Below are 18,372 nucleotides of genomic sequence, written 5' to 3'. Positions count from 1 at the left end.
AAAGTGTTATGCATTATTGGAGAGAAATTATTGTGATGTTTGAATTTCCACTAAGCAGTGAGCTGTGTTACTGTAACTCTGTGAGCAGAATATTAATATATTGACTGAGGGTCTACACTTTTAAAAATTAATGGCAACATTTTTTTAATCTGTCATATTTTTCATTTCCACTATTCGACAGCCCGGGGTTTATCTTTCAGTTACATCAGCCATTTTTACTCATCAGCTCCAGCGCCTGGACGCGAGGATGCGGCAACCTTGTCAGACTTCAATTTATGACAGCGCACCATGCAATGCATACTGATCACACAGGTTTGAAACAAACCCCCAATGTTACCTTCCTCAAAAAAACTGAATAAAGTCTTTGCATTGATAGAAAAATGTTTGGTTTCTGCTGTGATGTCAAACCTCCGATGGTCTACAAACTACAAAATAAAGCCACTAAATGAACAGATGAGCTCCAAAGTTTGCAGGTCTGCAGAGTTCAACAGTGTATTTTTGGCAAATCCACACATAACAAAAAAAAAAAAAAAGGATACACAAATTAACTCCTGCACACACACATCCTTTGTTTTATTCAGGAAGTAAACACCTCTGACTGCCCGTCAGGTAGTTGTTGGGCTACTCACAGCGTCGTGGCAGGAAGTGTAGACAATGTGAACTTGCTTGAGGTCCCGATCCAGGAAGTGCCTGCGTATGGCCAGGACGTTACAGCCGCAGCAATTGTCCTCCTCCACCGTCACAGACTGAGACAGGCGAGAGCCGGACACTGATGTGCATCTGCAGGGAGATGGGACGATAAGAAGACAAAAACAAAAAAAAAATGTTGTAAAACAGGACCAACACACACACACACTACTACTTTTTCCAGAAGGATTTACAACACTGCAGCTCCGATGAGTGTTACAGGTAAAATTACAGCATCCCAGTGGAGGTTTGTGTTTAAGAGTATGTGAGTAATTCAACATTGCATGTGTCAGAGAGTGGGTCTAACTGGAGTGGCACCGTCTCAGTAGATTACCACTTGGCAAGTGTTGACGCATGTGAAATTTGATTCGCACTGGAGAGACTCATGAGACACATAAGCCAAACAGATCAAAACTGTGCGGGAGTTTGTGTGTGTGTGTGTGTGTGTGTGAGTGCTTACGGGCAGGAGCTGGCGAGGCGGCACAGCCCACAGGCCGGCTTCCTCATCAGGTACATGGGCCAACCATACGCAGCCAGGGCAAAGAGCATGTAGTAGCACACATCCTTGTACATGTTCATCTCAACCTGAGAGAGGAAGAGGCAGACGGACGGACGGACACACACAGACACACACACACACAGGGAGTAAGTGCAACAAATATTATCTCAGCTGAATACATACAAGTGTGTGCACACACGCCAACTGCTCAGAAAGACTGTTAACTCTGCAACACAGCAGAGAGCAGCTCTTTCTCTTTCTATTTAATTTGAAATATACAGGAAACTAGCTTTGTATAGAGAAAACATCTATGTCCATGAGTCTTCGGTCTAATTTATAACATTTTTTTCCTTTTTTACTTGTCATAATTTGTGAAACTCCTAGAAAAAAACAATAATGGCCTTGTAAAACCTTTGTTAGCTGTAAGTGAACTCTCTCCTTGACTACATACATGCTGAATTATTGTGACCCAGCATTTCTTTTCTGTTTTTGTTTATATATTTTTAACTTTTACATGCGTGATATAAAACACATGGTCCTCGGCTCTGGCCCTTTAATCACTCACCGAGTTCTTAAGGTCCAGATATCTTGTATTACGAGTTACAGGCATCCCAGATAAGAAGGCTAAAATGTCATTGTTGGCCTTAGGAGGAGAGAAACAGAATAGAAAGGTTATTTTCATTACAGCACATGCATTCACCGAGTACAAAAGCACAGACATTATTGTATTTTCTGGGGAGTGATACCTGGTCCAGGATAGCAGATCTCTTCGATCTCTGTCTCTGGCGGAGCAGCACCAGGCCAGCAATGATATCACTAGGCACAATGTCCAGGTCTCTGAAGAACTCTGCAAAAAGGCTCGCCACTTCCGAGTACGCATCCTGCAAATGTTGAAAGAAAAGCAGAGTGTTAAAAAGAGAACTGAACTGACTTAGAGTCCATAACAAATACAAAAGTCTATATTTTTCCAAATGAGGTGACATAGCTTTAGCTCAACGTTTAGGAAACATTGACTTTACAAATCCAGCTGCTATATTCTTTGCCAAACAGATGTTGCATGTGTATCAGTGCACGTATACATCAGTTCAGCTCCATTCAGGGCTGCAGCGATCCACAAATTGGATTAAAGCAGATAACAGCGGCACGGCCGTTTCGGCTAATGCTGTGTTCAAGGCAGGCTTTTGAAACCGTAAGTTACAGCTTCAAGTCACAACTACGACTTGGTAGCGTTCCAGGTAACCCGTAGCTCGTGTTTTTACCGTCCTGTTGTCTGTGAAAGTTCCCTATAACGGCCACTCGTAACTTCCGACCCGTGAACTCGTACCAGATCGAACTGGTATGACTTCACAGGAAGGAAAAACACAAAGTACGAGTTTCCTTGAACGCACCATGAGTTAGCAGCCCCCGCCCTTGTCAGGCATCAATTGGTCCTCGTGCTACGTCACCACATTCACGCGCATCCCTTGGCTGCACACACAGCCCTTCATGCCGTTCTCTCTCCTCATTGGATAACACTTGTATCCCACAAGGAACATTTTCTCCTCGGGTTACAGCAGAGCAGAGTGACGGAGAGACTCGTGTTTAGGCTGAAATACTTCATGTAAGTGATTGCTGACGGAAAATAGGACTATTTAGGACTTATATTAACAAAAACATTCCACTGATATCTGCTTTAATACAGATTTAATTTATTCAGAAAACACTGGATTGTTGATTTAAAGCCGACTTCCACTGTGCAGCCTGGTCTAGTCCAGCGAGTGGAAGCTACGAGCTACTTTGCATGAGTGTTGTCAGGTCAGACATTTTTGCTGACAGCTCGTAAATTAATTCAACCTGAAATGAAACCATATTACAGTCATTTCTACATGAAATTCTTGATGTCACTATTTCGGTAGATAAGAATAAGCTCCTCTGTGTCAGTCCTGATTAATCCTGACGAGGCTTAATGACAAATTTTCTGGTTTCATTTCAGTTTCAATCTGTTTTTCCTTCCAGCCACAGAAAGGAAACGAGTAAGCGTGTGTTGTTGTGACTCACTGATTGTGTATCTTGGGCTCTCGTGCAGCACATGAAGAACTTTAGTCTCCGGCTCCAGCTGCTGGCTTGGCCCTCCTCTAGCCTGTGTCTAATGGAGAGAGGGAGAGAGAAAGGCAACAAAAAACCATCAAGACTGAACTTGTGTGGAAAAAATATATAAAATGTGTGCATGCCTGGATGTTGTGCTTTAGTCGAGTTTTGAATCAAGACCAAATAAGAGACAGAAATGGCAGAAATGGGGGAAAGCTACGAGCCTGTTAGTACCTGAGTGTGTATGTTGTGAGGTTGCGCTGACGACGGCGGGTGGCTTTCAGTTTGACAAAAGTCCGACCCGTAGGATCGAAGGTGCACATGAGGGTGATGCAAACGCTGAATATCACAAGCCAGTTGCATGCAACGATCCCTGAAGGAGGATATTAAAACATTACTCACATTCAAGAATAACAACAGCTTCTTTTATTTAAATCCCGCCCCTTTTTTTTCTCCGTCCCCCCTTCAAAAGCCTCTTCCACTCACCCAACGCCAGGTTTTTGGCTGTGACATCAGAGCACGGCTGGTAATACTGGACGAGCCAGGCTATTCCCACCACGGCATAGACAAGCTCGACCAACAGAATAGCTTAAGAGGGGGAATGAGTGAGGAGAATGAGGATCAATATCTGCCCGATCAATACAAACTATGTTCAAATATTAACGTGAAACACACACAACCACCTGCTCCGATCCCAACAAGTAACACGAGGCGATCCTGTTGAAGAAGAGAGCCTGTTGTTGTTGTTGTCGTCGTATTGTTAAAGCGTCTTACCGAGCCGTATGTAGAGGACGTACTGCACGGCTTCCCTGGGCTGTGTGTACAGGATGCTGCCTCTCATGCTCAGCCACATGATGGCGCTCTCACAGATGAGGCAGCTGACCAGGATGCCCAGGTAACCCCGGCCATGGTCGACCAGCGTCACGGAGCAGGACTGGTCCGAGCCGTAGGGGAGGCCGAACAGAACCACGGACAGAACCACCAACCTGAGCACGAGACGAGACAAGGTGGAGCGATAAGGAACATTAAGAAAATATTCATTTCATTCATTTATGTGTTTATTTGTAACCGGGCTCTGCATATTCATGAATATACAATATGTAAATGTGCCAGATTTTGCTCTAAAGCTAATTTCCATCTGCAGTCCCGCGGTTCACACGAAAACAACATTAGACAAGGACAAAACAAAGCACAACATGGTACAAATACCATATATCACAATATCTACAATATATCACACAGTAGCTTCAGTCAGAAGGAGCAAGGAGTAGTACAAAATTAAAATGCATTTAATCGACAATAAGTGTCGTAAAGTGCTGTTAAGATTCATTAAAGTGCATCATATATAGTGGGGTCTAAAAGTGGCCTCAACACTTCTGGAGTGGAGGTGTAAGAAAATACTGATACACTTAATTATCACAATACTTTATGATGTGATACTGTATCAATTCTTTGAACCACTGTATCAATAGTTTACATGATGATAGTGTTTTGGGGTTACAATCTGACGTAGCATTTTATTGGAACTGTGAAATAGTCTGAATGCATAAAGTAAACAATACGGTACTTGTCTATGCATATAACATTATGTGATTTAGTGTAACATTTTATTCCTAAACATATACTAAAAAAACCCTCAAAATATATCACCTCACTTACAGTATCAACCCTTTTCTTCCCACAAAACAGCCCTTATTCAGACATCATTGTATCTTCCTGTAGGGATAAACTGATCAACCTAAAATTGAATATACACACACAAACACACACTCATATATGAATCAATACAGTGACTCACCAGACGCAGTGCAATAAAAAAAGGAAGAGGGCGGGCAGCACCAGGTCATCACTGCCAACTGACCAGCGCCGCCGAAACATCACCATGCCAGGCATCACTGCCCTGTGGGGAGAAAAACAAACAAACAAACAAACACAGGCAGAGAGAAAACATCAGGAACAAGTGATAAAACATTTCAATGTGACGTCTTTGTCTCAAAAATGTTAATGCATAATTTATCCAGTTATTTTTGGAAGGATTTGACCAGATGTAATCCCAAATCAGACATTGTAATGACATGGTAATGTCTGATTTGTGTGTTTTTTAAATTGTTTTGACCCCATTATTGTTTTTAGATGTTCGTTTGCTTTTACTTAAAGGGATAAGGGATAGTTCAACATTTTGGAAAATTGGCCCATTCACCCATTGCCATAATCCCTATAGTCATAGCAGTAGGTTCGTTACCTTTAATTGTCGGTGCAAGCTATTCTTAGAACGGCGGAGCAGAGCCGCGAGCTGCTCAGAGCTACGCTAACGGAGGCTAATGGGATTTCTTGGTTTCCCATTTTTTTCTCATCAAACTCATCAAATACACAATGCAACAACTCCAAAACGCTCTCGTGGACAAGTTGTGACCTGCACATTCACCACGCTATGAGATAATAACAGAACGTTACCAGACAGAGTTGTTGTATGATTATTATTGTGCATCATGGTTTTCAACAACTAAACACAGAGTGCAAAAGTCAGACCGACAACGTACAAACCCACGGCATCATCGCCAAGACAGAGCAGTGATCTTTGTGGTTTCTGTGTCTTCCTAAACTCTCTCTATATGTTAAAACTGAGAGAGAGGCAGTAGGGAATCGACGGAAATAGCCTTGCACAGAGTGAAAGATAATGGGAGAGACTAAGTGGGTGAAGGGATGCAGAGAAAATGCGCCACTTAATGAAGAAAGGAGAAAAAGAAAGAGAGAATGTGCTTTGATATGTGACGGTGCCACGCTGGTTATGGTCATAGGGATGGAGCTTTATTTCTTTCATCCTTCTGCCCATTCTATCAGCTGAGAGGAAAGCACTGAGTGTTTACTCAAGTTGCCTCTGGGCTAAACTGAAATGAACTGCAAAAAGGCCCGGTAGGGAGGAAATAGTAGAGGGAGCCACAGAGAGGCTGATGCAGGCCTTATGGTGGTGATACAGGCTGATGCAGCCTTTATGCTGCACTGCTTCTGCTTATTTGCCGAAAGCTAAAGGACATGGTTTTCATCTCTGTCAAACAAGTATGCCACCCAACAGGCCCAAACCATTATTATGTACTACAAAATCCAGCTATAAGGTAGTGACGATGAGCTTAGCAACAGATGGAGCAACAAAAGAAATGTTCTTTATGCTCTTCTGCTTTTTTTTGCTGTTGTTCTTGTGTCAGAAAGTGTTTTTGCTGCTTTTTAGTCATTTAGAAACTGTCATCATCCTCTTTTTTCCACAAGTTGTCACGGTTGTTTAAGCCTCACTATAGCATAAGAAAAATCAATGATCAACACTGCAGCAAATAACGCAGTGACGTATATACCCACAGTGGGCTTGACTGTAAATCCAGAAAATGCCGATAAAAATCCAACTCAACGACCGAAGAAAGAAAAGAAAAAAACGATCTGCCTGCAGAACAAAAACTTGCTGTGAAGGTAGCAGCTGTGATCTTTGTGGTTTGTGTTTCACAATGTCCTGTGAAGTGCATCACTACAAACAATCGAGCGTGCAGCCGGAGTTTCTTGGGCAACTTTTGTGCTCTAACGATGACGACAGACGCACAGAAGATGAAAGACGCTCCTCACGAAGGATTTGCTTTGAAGTTAAATAACAAAGAAAAAGGCATCTGCACCATGAATCATAAATACATAGGCTGATGTATAAGATCTGATGTTGCACAGGAAGGAGCTTCCCCTTTACATCATGTTGTAGCTCCGCACACAATCATGAACTGAAGCAGGGACTGAGATTTATTCAACAAGATAAGATGTACAAGAAAGAACGTAGCCTAAGGATGATTAATAAAAAAAAATATATAAATAACCTAAACCTGAACCTGAACCTGCAAATCAATATGCCGTCCATCGTTTGTACTTGAACAGGAATGAACCTAATTACCTCCGTAGGAAGAAAAAAAAACAGCTCATTGAGACATTTCTGCTTCCACCTACATAGCTCTCACAGTTAGGCATGTGTGGAGTATTACAGAGAAACACTGGTATTTCCTCTGGTGGACAAGTAGCTTTTATACAAAACACAACAAACATTGCAGATCTGCTCTATTTGCAATCCAGGAGGTTTTTTTTTTTTTTTGCACTGGCAGAATAAAAGAGCTATAAATAATGTCACATCACATCTACAGGACAGCGTAAAGATTATTGTGCCACAGGGAACGATACAACCAACCTCATGTGATCTCATGGGGAAACAGGTTGTGCACAAAAACGACAACAGCAACAAGAGCAACAACGACTTGCTGTAACGTTTGTGATACTTTGTTTGCAGCGAGAAGAAACAAAAGCAAAAAAACCCCAAAAAAAACAGATGGGGTGAGAAGAACATGTTTGTGGAGAGACTCTGTCAACACAGATCGTCTGTTCTTCAGCAGCGACTGGAGGTGAGAATTTAAACCGCCAGTTTTAATATCTGTCAACGGGAGTGTGCTGGTTCACGTCAGCCGAAAGGTCTGGACAGTGGATAGGACAGGGTTGCCTGGCAACACCGTCGACAGTCGGTATGGGACATTTAAACATGTTTACTGCAATGCTAACATTTGGTTAGCCCATTCGTGAAGTGATATACAGTTGTTGTAATGATTAACTGTTTTGTATTGTTGGTATCATCATTAAATTTAACTATTAACTATTGTTTGGAAAGTACTGACACGGTCATAAGCACCACCATCCAGATATTAACCCTTTAATGTCTGGATATCTGTGGGAACTGGGAAGATTCAGATGAGACTAAAAAACTAAATCTGGGCCCTGCACAGTGTTGGATTTAAGAAGCAAGACGCCCCACGACGAGTCAGTTCCCTGTAACTGTGTCACGTGTGTGTCGCCACTAAAGGTTTCACAAATCAGAAACTGTGTTATGATGAATGTTTAGCCTCTGTAGGACAATGTAGTCCAGATTTGAGAAGTCTACTGTGGATTTTGATCTGGTCCAAAGTGCTTTTATTGCATTTTCACAAATAGAATAAAGGTTTTACAAATCAGAAACTGTGAATGTTTTAGTGAATTTTTAGCCTCTGTAGGATAGCCTCATCTAGTCCAGATTTGAGAAGTCTAGGCATAGTGGTTTTTGATCTGGACCTGGTTTAATGTGGTCTAGGTATAAAACAAAAGCAGTGAAATCTCCCCTTTAGCATTTTCACTAATAAAGTTTCACAAATGGCAATCAACGGACAAACCGTCACACTGCACGTAAAGTTAATTTTCCCTTAAAGGTGTTAGCTACAAGTTCAATTCCTCCCGGCCAGTAAACGTCCATAACACTCACCTGCTCTCGCTCCAACCTTCAATTGTACTGGTTGCCAGGTAACACGCCTATAGGGAGCGGCTAGTAGCTAAAGTTAAGCTAACGCTAACCGTATTTAACGAGAAGCAGCTCCAGTGTTGACAGCGGACTGGAAACGCATCTGAATCATTTCACACCAACTCACCTGCAGACGAAACCGACAAACCCGCAGCATCACGCCTGCACCGGAAACGTTACAGTACCGGCTGACCGTTAGTTAGCATTAGCATTAGCACGATGCCATTTCTCCCATGGATCTACATCTACATCCATGATTTCTCCACAGAGTTATCACGATCTGGCAGCTCTGCCTCACGTGACATCAACGTACTAATGCTGTTGGCGCAGAGATCACTTCATGCCAACATTGTCGACGTAACCAGATGTAAATATTTATATATTTTGGACCAGTCAAAATTTATAAAACATTTCTACTATTTTTTTTTAAATTCTGTAAAATTAATACTTTTATTCTGCACCCCTCTAGACATCTTGTGGATGTATTATTTTTGAAAAATTAATCGTTTTGATGAAAAAGTTGTAGCTATAACCTTTAACTTTCCTAAGGGACCGTTCGTTATTTATGGAATGGGCCACCGGAGGAAAATGGGGGGGGGTCATGTCATATTATTCTTTGTTGAGGGGTGGGTCTACTAAAAAAAAAAGGTCAGCGAGGGGGGGTCATTCAACATTTTGTCTGGAGGACACTGCAATTAATCTAAAAAAAACAACAACAAAAAACAAAAAAAACGGGACATTCAAAGCTGCAAGCACAGAGCAACGGCCCTCAAATCACAACGTTATTTTATATTGCTCTGGTCTGCCCTGAGTTGGTTCCGAACCCGGGTCTCCCGCACCGCAGGAGAAGATGCTAACCGCTTCGCCAAGAACTAAATAAGGACTCTCGACGCGGCTTAGCACGTGTTTTATGGGTGAGTGAGTTTAACTTCAGTACCGTACAGAGGCTACGCTGCCTCATTGCGTAACTCTACTGAGTGTGAGCAGCACGTACGTTCACGTTGCTTTCGTGAATTGTAAACAAACAGACGCCCCCTCGGTTTTCGCGTCCAGCAGTTTAGCGGCTAAGTTAATTCAACAGCAGTGATGGATAACTGTAGGCTACCAGAGAAGCAGCTCAACTTCATGAACTACATTTGAGGAATAAACGGCAGCTTTTATCTGACGGGGGACCGACGGCTGAGCTACGGTAGCTAACAGCTAGCTGGTTTTATCTACTTTCTCTCTCTCTCTCCCTCTCTTTCTTACACACGCAGGTACACACACACACACACACACACACACACACACACACACACAGCCCAGGTTGTCTGTCATCTGTTGTAAACCTTGTAATAATATGTTGTTGAGTGCAGTTCACATTATTTTTGCTTCGGTTTGAGTGTGGATTAATTGTTAATGGCTTGTTGTGTAATGTGAGCTGGTCCAAAATCGCGATTATGTTATTGATGAGTTGGGTTTTAATAACAGCTGATGAATGGCATGGATTGATGAGAAGGTGTTGCACAAGGTTGTCAAAATGAGTAGTGTCACGCGCTACGTAATGCGATGTCACGTGTCGATGGCTGGGGGGGGGTCCTGTATTTTTTGATAAGGCTTAATGCAGGGTCATGTTAAAATTTACTGACTCCGACAGGGGGGTCATGTAAAAAAAAAAAAAAAGTCCCGTGAATCCCTCCGGTGGCACTGATGATAAATAACGAACAGTCCCTAAGAGCCATAAGATAATCGGACAATTTTTGTCCTTGGTCGGAAGGGGGAAAATCGGCCCAAAATCAGACAGATTATCTTGTTGTCAGTGGAGGAAAATTTGCTTTTTATATTTTATTATGACAACATTTAAAAAATCCCGGATCGGAAGCTAACTTTATTATGCGTTATTATCTAGCATTATCTAGCGTTGCACCCCTTTAGGAGACCAACCCTAACCCTCTTGAGTCTATTGACTCCAATGGGAGAAGTGAACGTGAGATCAGATTATGGTCAATTCTTTCGCCCCATAGTCACTGAAGTAAATACTGGACTAATTTTTCACAAGCCACATCTCTTCTGAACATTTTGACATGAATTTTGCCAAATTTCAGACGGACAAATCAGGAGAAAATGAACTTTGTTCAAGACCCGTCTCCATCTCAAAAACACACTCTCGCGAGATTTGGCACTGATCTCCTAGGCGACGTCAACAAACACTTGCGAACGCCTGCGCTGACTCATTTTCTGATTTTCTTAAAATGTTATCATAAGAAAATATAAAAAGCTCACTTTCCCCTACTGACAACTTTTGTAAATCCACACACGTTCACAACACGAGGTGGCGGTAGGCTACTGGTGACCACGCCCACTTAGATGACGGGAAGTGTTATACCATTTCATAACATTGGCGCAGCTTGTAATGAGTCATCCTGCCATAGTAGAGGATCTTTGTCAGTACCAACCGAGGCCCCAGATTTCTCCTCTCTGTCTTTTTGGGGAGGTGAACCAGGGATTAAATTTGTCCCTTAAGTCTGAGTCAATAAATATTTAAAATCACAACACGCAGCGTTTACACACATCCAGACAGTGATCTCAGACTCTGTCGGTGTATGTCAGACTTTTATATTCCCAGTTAGGGGGGGTTTGGGGCGACGACATCCACTGAACCGGCAGCACCAGATGATCAGATGTCGACAGTGACACAACGTGATGGATGAAGACAACCGAGGCCCAGTGGAGTGAAGTGTCCGCAGTGTTTTAGCCATGTGCTTATTGAACCGAATCAACTGCACTGCTTTGCATCATGTCTGAGAAACGGATCAAAGGTTTCTAGCCTACTTCTGTCTGGGACTTTAACATGAGGCATGAAACACTTTAGCAGAAATGTGAAATGTGACTTCTCTCTCCGTCAGCTCTATGACACAAAAATCTACAATTATTTCACTATATTACCAAGATACTAAGATTGTTCATTTCATTTGGTTCCTGCTGGTATGTCTATGATATTTATGATCCACACAAGCACAAAGCTAAGTGATGCACTTCACTGCTTAATAGTTTCACACTGTCTCCACTGATCCAATCTGATCCACCGATTGGCTTTACAAATGTTTTCTGAGGAAGGCAATCCTTTTAACACACTTGTTAGTCGTCCAAACATCCACACAACACGTCTTCTTAGCGAGTGTAAACCGTGGATTTCAACAGATAACACAAAGATAATATCTTTCACAGCCATATTATTATTTCTTTGCGTTTTATACTATCAAGCGAAGAGATTAGCCGTGGCCTTTTATATGCACACACATCTCGGGCGGGCGAAAAGATTGGTTATGTGACAAAATAACAAGCACTGCCTTCAGCTAAGAGTGAATCACATTTAATAAAAGGCAAATGGACATGATAATAATTAACCGTGCTGTTTTTATAGAGAGGAAGGAATTACTGGTGGAACTTGTTTGTGTTTTGTGACCGACGATTAACTGAGCTGACACCCACTATTCACCCGACTGTGAGATGTCCGTGATGGCGGCTTGAAAAAAAAAGTACATTACATTCAGCAGCAAAGAGGAAAAGCGAGCTGCACCTCCCAGTGACGCTCAACGGCACCGACTGAAAGGTACAAACTACAGGCTCAAGTCTTGTACGATGCACCAACACCATCCAACAGCTGCTTCACTGGCGCCATAGAAGCTCATAGAGTGTATAATGTGAATATGAATAATACAAGATGTAATAACCCAGACCACAAAAACCACAATTTCATGAAGTGGATGCAAATACATCCGGAGTGATTCGTGCCAACTAACGACTAATTTCTTCCTTGTTTCTGTGACACAGAAATTGGTTTTGCACCGACTCAGCTGACTCGGGCTGCGCTGGCAGGTGATCACAACAAGCCAACCGCTTCAAAGCGCAGAGGTCAAACCATGAGCAGTTGGGGGTGACGGTGTGAGGGTTTTACTTCCAATCAAAGCACAACAGTCGGTGGTTTCACTGATTGGCAAACCATCAACCAGAGAGGACAGAGACAACACGGTGAAATCAGGGGACGTTTACTTTACTCTCAGTCCACGGCAAATGGTGCGACACACCGATATGGAGCTTGTGTACTAAGTTGTGACATGAATATTATAGTATATAATGAGTCTCTTAGTGGTGAATGTAAAAGCCAAAGATCATAGTTTTATTCCCACTTTAATTCGACTCATTCACTGCTGATTATATTCTACAATTTTCTTTACAACTTTTAACTGTGCTGTCTGCTGGGTAAACATACATGTTTATGTTTTCACTGTCATGTCATGTGTTGTTGAGGTAGTCGTTGTGATGAACTGTGGTGCTCTTTGCAAACAAAGTATAGAATAAAGTGATTTTGATTTAATTGATTTGATTCGATAGGGGCTGACTGACCTGCAGATTCCAGCTGTGAAATAATGCAAGAGAGTGCAGGAGGAAACAGAGGCGTGTGAACGGGTTCATGTGACTAAAAGTCACCTCTCAGCTACTTGCAAAACTCTATCTGGGTTGAAGTGACATTAAAGAGGACAGTGGTTAGAGAGAGAGAGAGACGGAGGGAAGGAGGGAGGGAGGGAGGAAACATAGAGGGTAAAAAGAAATAAGGCAACATCTGAACCCCCTCCCCCCCCCCAAAAAAAAAAACTCATTTAGGCCAAAAACAATGAGGCCAGTGAAATCTTAAAGATCTCTGAGATGCAGGAGCTGCACACCAGACCGCCAGGGACACTGTTATCAGCTCTCTGTGCTCCAGGCCTGTTGTTAGGACGTGGCTTAAACTCCCAGCAGAGACCTTAACAGTGGAAAAACATCGTGACATAATTAGGAATTAAATGAGATTAGAGCGTAAGAGTGCGACCTTGTAGCAGTGTAAATCTACTCAGACTTTTTTTTTTACTTTAGCTAAACAAACTTTACTGATTAGTTCATGTCTGTCTCTTCAACCTGTCTGAGCACACAGGAGTTTTTCTTAATTGCTTAATATCCCAGCATGCACTGGGGTGATTTACACCTTCCAAATTAATAGATGCTGAGCTCTTGTAATATAATTTGTTTGTTAGGACGGCAATGTCAGAAAACTTACAAGCACCATTAGTCATTCATAACCACGGCTTTCATTACCTCAGGACTAATATTTCAGCTTCAGTTGTGAATTGGTGGTCAATTTGTCTGCTATTGTTTGATTCTTTTAAGTTATGATTGGGGTTGTTGTTTTTTTTCAACCTATAAAATGTTAAAAAATAATAATTTAAATTATTATTAATTAAGTTATTTAAATTGCTTGTTTTGAAGATCTACAGTCTGAATTAAAATGAAAATAAAAAACGATAACCGACCATTATCGTTGGCTGATAAATTAATTAATCGTGTCTGCAGCTCTGATCAGTGATACACTTTGTAAACTGATTTTAACAAGTATTATTATTATTATTATCTGGTGTCTCTGGAGCCATGAAGACACATTTCAGGTCCGGTAAATGCAAATCCTGAGGGTCAATAGGTTTTTGTTTTTGATTGATCACTGACAAGTGCACTGACACACCTCAGGAAACCAGAATTATCCTTTAACTATTATTGTGTTCACAAAGTCCAGTTTAAATGATAAGCGGGAGAGCTGTGAATGGACTTTGGTGTTGATAATAAGTGTTTTAAATTCACCGTTGCCTTCATCTCTACAGTCCTGAAGTTATTAAGGCTGTTGAACGATCCATCAAGTTGCACAGAGACACACATGATGATGACGATACCCATCCAGTTAGTCTCGTAATCACTTGTGTGTTCAGCTCATCAGCGCTGACCTGTGACCAGCTGACTGGTCTCATTTCATGGAGGAAGACTCTGTCGGCCTTCAGTACACGTCTCCACCCAGCAGCATCCTCTCTAATAGCAGTTGCCTCCTCAAGGGCTTTCCCATCCATCACCCTGAGGACGTCGGCCTATTAGTGGAGCTGTTTGTCTCCTGTATTATAGACATTAGCAGCTGCACTCTGACTTTTTTTCACCACAGTAAAAACGCTAACACACATTATATACTGTACATGTTTTTTTCATAGGGACTGGAGCCCTCTTGACTGCCGAAAAATGTTAATATATTCTTAAAAAAAAGACTCATGAGTCACAACAGACAAAATTCAATTCAATAACACCAGGTCATTTAGGGAAATAAATGACACCAACAAGTCACAACATGGTTTCTGGATAAATGCTGATTGATTTGGATAAAAGACGAGTGATCATCAGCTTCAGCCATGCCGATTCTGGCACTACGCCCACTTTCACAACATAAACTCATTTTAAACTGACAATGAATGAGCAAAAAGTGGATATAGTTTGTTTTTTATAAGATATTCATAATTAGAAACTGCATATATTTCATAAATAGAACATGCAACATGACCAAGAACAGATAAAACAGATGGCTCCACACTAATCCTATCAAATCTTACCCCAAAAAAAGGATTATAGCATATTATTTTCTCTGCAAAAATCTTATTAGTTTAGTTTAGGCCTCACTGCATTGGGACGACTGTAAATTATGACGCTGTTCTGACTATTTCACACACAGATGAGTAACTCAACGATCACAGCAGGGACCCACTTCACACAATGAGCCGTAATTATCAGTGGCTCCAGTCACACCTGAACATTTCTTTTTCTTTTTTCTTTTTTATTGCAGATCCGCTGGACGAAAAGAGAGGAAGAAAATGGACAGGGGAGGGGAAAAAATCATTACACACTGTACACAGGACTCAGCTGGATCCGACCCAGCATGCTCACATATACGGCAAAGTTTAGTTTAAATATAGACGACAGGATGTCACGTTTTCACTTCACAAGGCGCAGTCTATATATGTACACACACACACACACACACACACACACACCACAGCATTGATCATATTCTGAAAGCTATTTCCTGTCCCACATGTAAATACATGACAATTTAACAACACAGAATCTGTCTATTACTGTCAGTCTTGATTCAACTTGGGATCCCCTCTGGCCGGGAACACCAAAACAATCCTGTATTTATTGATGCTGAGGGAATAGTTGAGAAGCTTCTTCATCTGATTAATGAGGTAAAATTTTCAAACAAGTTTCTATTTTTACGACTCGTCCAGTGATAAAAACGTTCAGTCCCAGGCAGCACCTGAAGCCGTCACACTCCCACACACACCTCGCTTTATTGTTTGTAACCTGAGATCAAAGGCACAAGCTGAATGTCTAAAACCTGACCTTTAGGGCAACGCTACTACACACACACACACAAGCTGCTGACCCCGACTACGCAGCGATAATCTCCCCGCACATGGCGTGAGTCATGCTATCTCTTGACTCTCTCTCTCATCCCGAGCTAGTGACACCGTCTGAATCTAAATGACGTGTTTTGTGGGTAAAAAAAAAAGAAAAAAAGAAAAAAAAGACTGTGACATACTCCTGCATGAGCACAAAGCTTTTGTGCTGCACACACAGCGTGCTACTGTGTGCCAGGCCCAAGCCCCGTACCCACGTGATGCAACAACAATGATGTAACAACAATGACAGGGCTCCCGGTCCCGTCATTATGGGCTTTTGTCTTTGACACAGACTGAGACACAAACAGGGCGCAGGCTCGAAGCGCGGCATCTTTTCAATTGTCTGACGCATCTTCTACACATCCTGTCGTCTCGTAAACTCACAACTATCATATTTTTTGACCTGCAGCTGCTAAAAGAAGTATATATCTGTTCAGTGTTTGTATGGTTATTTTACACACATAATTTCCCACTGCTAATCAAAAGTTAAAACTCACCTGGTGTCAATAATATACTAACACATGACACCTGAGGAAGCCACAGATACTGGACCTGAATCGACCAGTTGCCTCACCTCCCATCTGATCTCAGCACCGTTGTGTATGTGTCTTGCAGAGAGAGAACAGGTTGGTCTATACGACCGGCAGCAGGTGTTTTAGTATCCGACTCTCCTACATCACTCAGAGTGAGTGAGTCTGCTGCAGCAACAGCAGCATCGAGTAAAGCTGTGTGGTGCACCAGCCTCTGTATTTTCTATCACCTCTCAGCTGATGAAGAACATTTTACTTTGTCTTGCAAAGCATCTACACGCACACATGCGCGCAAACACACACACACAGATGAGAAGAGATCTTACAAACTGGTTGGAAAACAAACAGAGGAGAAATACTAATTCATCTTTCTGTTGATTAATATGCATCAATGTAATGTGATCCTTTTGTTTTCACAAAATCAAATATAATGAAAAAGACTTTAATTGTCCAACTGTCACTTTTTTCCTCCAGGCTAATGATAAAACAACTCTCCTTCTTTTGGCAGAGTGGCTTAAACCCACTACAACAGGAGCGCCAAACTCAATCAGACAAGGGGCCAAAATTTAAAACACAAAGTATGTCGCGGGCCAGACATGAAAAACTGTGCTGTGATGTCAGAATAAAAGGGTGTAAAAAGAAAATGAGAGAACAAAACGCAGCCTAGTGTTGGATGTCCAGACCAGACACTTGGCATCTCTTCTTGGCTGCAGGTTCATGTGTTTGGGGTTCGGTCCTGAGCTGAGTAAAGGTGTGATCAGTGAGATGATGATGATGATGATGATGTACCGATTTGTTGTCAACAGAGCAGCAGATAGGGCTTGGCGCTTGTCGGTCTATTAGTCACGACCGTACGGTAGCTGTTGCAGTGTATTATGGGATTTGTAGTGTGAGCAGCAGTGTGAGTGAGTGCGGGCCATTAATAATAGAAATATAACATTTTCCTCGTGGTGCTGGATCTGGCCTCGGGGCCTTGAGTCTGACATGTGTGGGCTACAAGGTACTTTTCAAAGTGACAACCCAACCATCAACTGCACCTTATCTACAATCAATCAACCCTGGAAACTGAAGCGGTCATTGTTCTCGTTTGTGTTTCTGTCTGCTGCTGGACCTCCAGTGCAACGGAGGCTGGTTTTCATGTATGAACATGCATCCAACTCTCTCCCTGATGAGTTCATAAAGATGTTTTCACACTTTCTTTCTGCTCTGAGAACTTGTCATCAGTGGAAACGACCAGGCACCTTTCAGCGTTTGATATTCGCAAGACAGATTTTTGAGCAGCTACGTGTTTATCATTACAGTCTGTGACAGTTCAGTCACCACCAACAACAAGTGCTTTCTTTTTCTTTTTTTTTCCTCCACAGGTACACACTTTTAGTCTGACACTAAAAAAACAGGATGTCTGTTTATCTGACAAGCAGGGAAGCTCTACTCGTGTATCAATGTGCACTGTGTTTTCTCAGCACTTGATTAAACACAAACATGAAACGGTTCCTCTTGGACAGCGCTCAGAGCAAGTCCACACAAAAAAAAAATGAGATGCTCCGCTCAGATTGAGACCGCCTGTCAATAATACATCACACCTGAGGTCTCACCTCCACTTCTACTTCATCACACCGGATCAAACGGCTCTGATGTAACATTTGAGGAACATTAATTCAATTACAGAAACGCACTCCCTTGCTAATGCAGCAGCACTCGACTACAAGCTAGACGGCATCTAAATGTTCAACAAACCACCTGTGGGCTCGTGGTTTTTAATCATCTGTAAGAGACACGTTCCCTCACTTGTTGTAAATTCACACACACACACACACACACACACACACAGCCCTTCACACATTTACATGTCAGTGAGGAATACACCCTTTTCAACAGGATGCACACAGGAGGTGAGAGGAGACTCTATGCAAATGAAGGTGTGTCCAAGAAAACACAGGTGGACAGACTCCTGCAGACAGT

General features: G+C 42.1%; 1 protein-coding gene across 2 annotated transcripts in view; it reads right to left on the bottom strand.

Moving 5' to 3' along the window:
• Window positions 1-18,372, bottom strand: part of dagla (diacylglycerol lipase, alpha) — a 38,941-nt gene that overhangs the window by 15,681 nt on the left and 4,888 nt on the right. The window contains exons 1-10 of one of the 2 annotated variants that reach the window (XM_085759909.1): window positions 8,722-8,826; window positions 5,052-5,153; window positions 4,028-4,239; window positions 3,740-3,841; window positions 3,488-3,626; window positions 3,224-3,311; window positions 1,933-2,067; window positions 1,752-1,829; window positions 1,148-1,272; window positions 630-780 (exon numbers count right to left, since the gene is read on the bottom strand). In XM_085759909.1, the coding sequence (XP_085616035.1) occupies window positions 630-780; window positions 1,148-1,272; window positions 1,752-1,829; window positions 1,933-2,067; window positions 3,224-3,311; window positions 3,488-3,626; window positions 3,740-3,841; window positions 4,028-4,239; window positions 5,052-5,146 (1,125 nt within the window). In that variant the 5' untranslated portion in view covers window positions 5,147-5,153; window positions 8,722-8,826. Of the gene's footprint in view, window positions 1-629; window positions 781-1,147; window positions 1,273-1,751; window positions 1,830-1,932; window positions 2,068-3,223; window positions 3,312-3,487; window positions 3,627-3,739; window positions 3,842-4,027; window positions 4,240-5,051; window positions 5,154-8,721; window positions 8,827-18,372 lie in introns of those variants that run through there. The other variant, XM_085759902.1, reaches the window with a different exon arrangement.

The sequence above is a fragment of the Trachurus japonicus genome, chromosome 3 (assembly GCF_045865225.1).
Source record: "Trachurus japonicus isolate A0001 chromosome 3, Traja_1.0".
NCBI lineage: Eukaryota > Metazoa > Chordata > Actinopteri > Carangiformes > Carangidae > Trachurus > Trachurus japonicus.
Note: the sequence above shows the minus strand (reverse complement) of the source record. Positions and strands in the feature narration are given on the sequence as shown.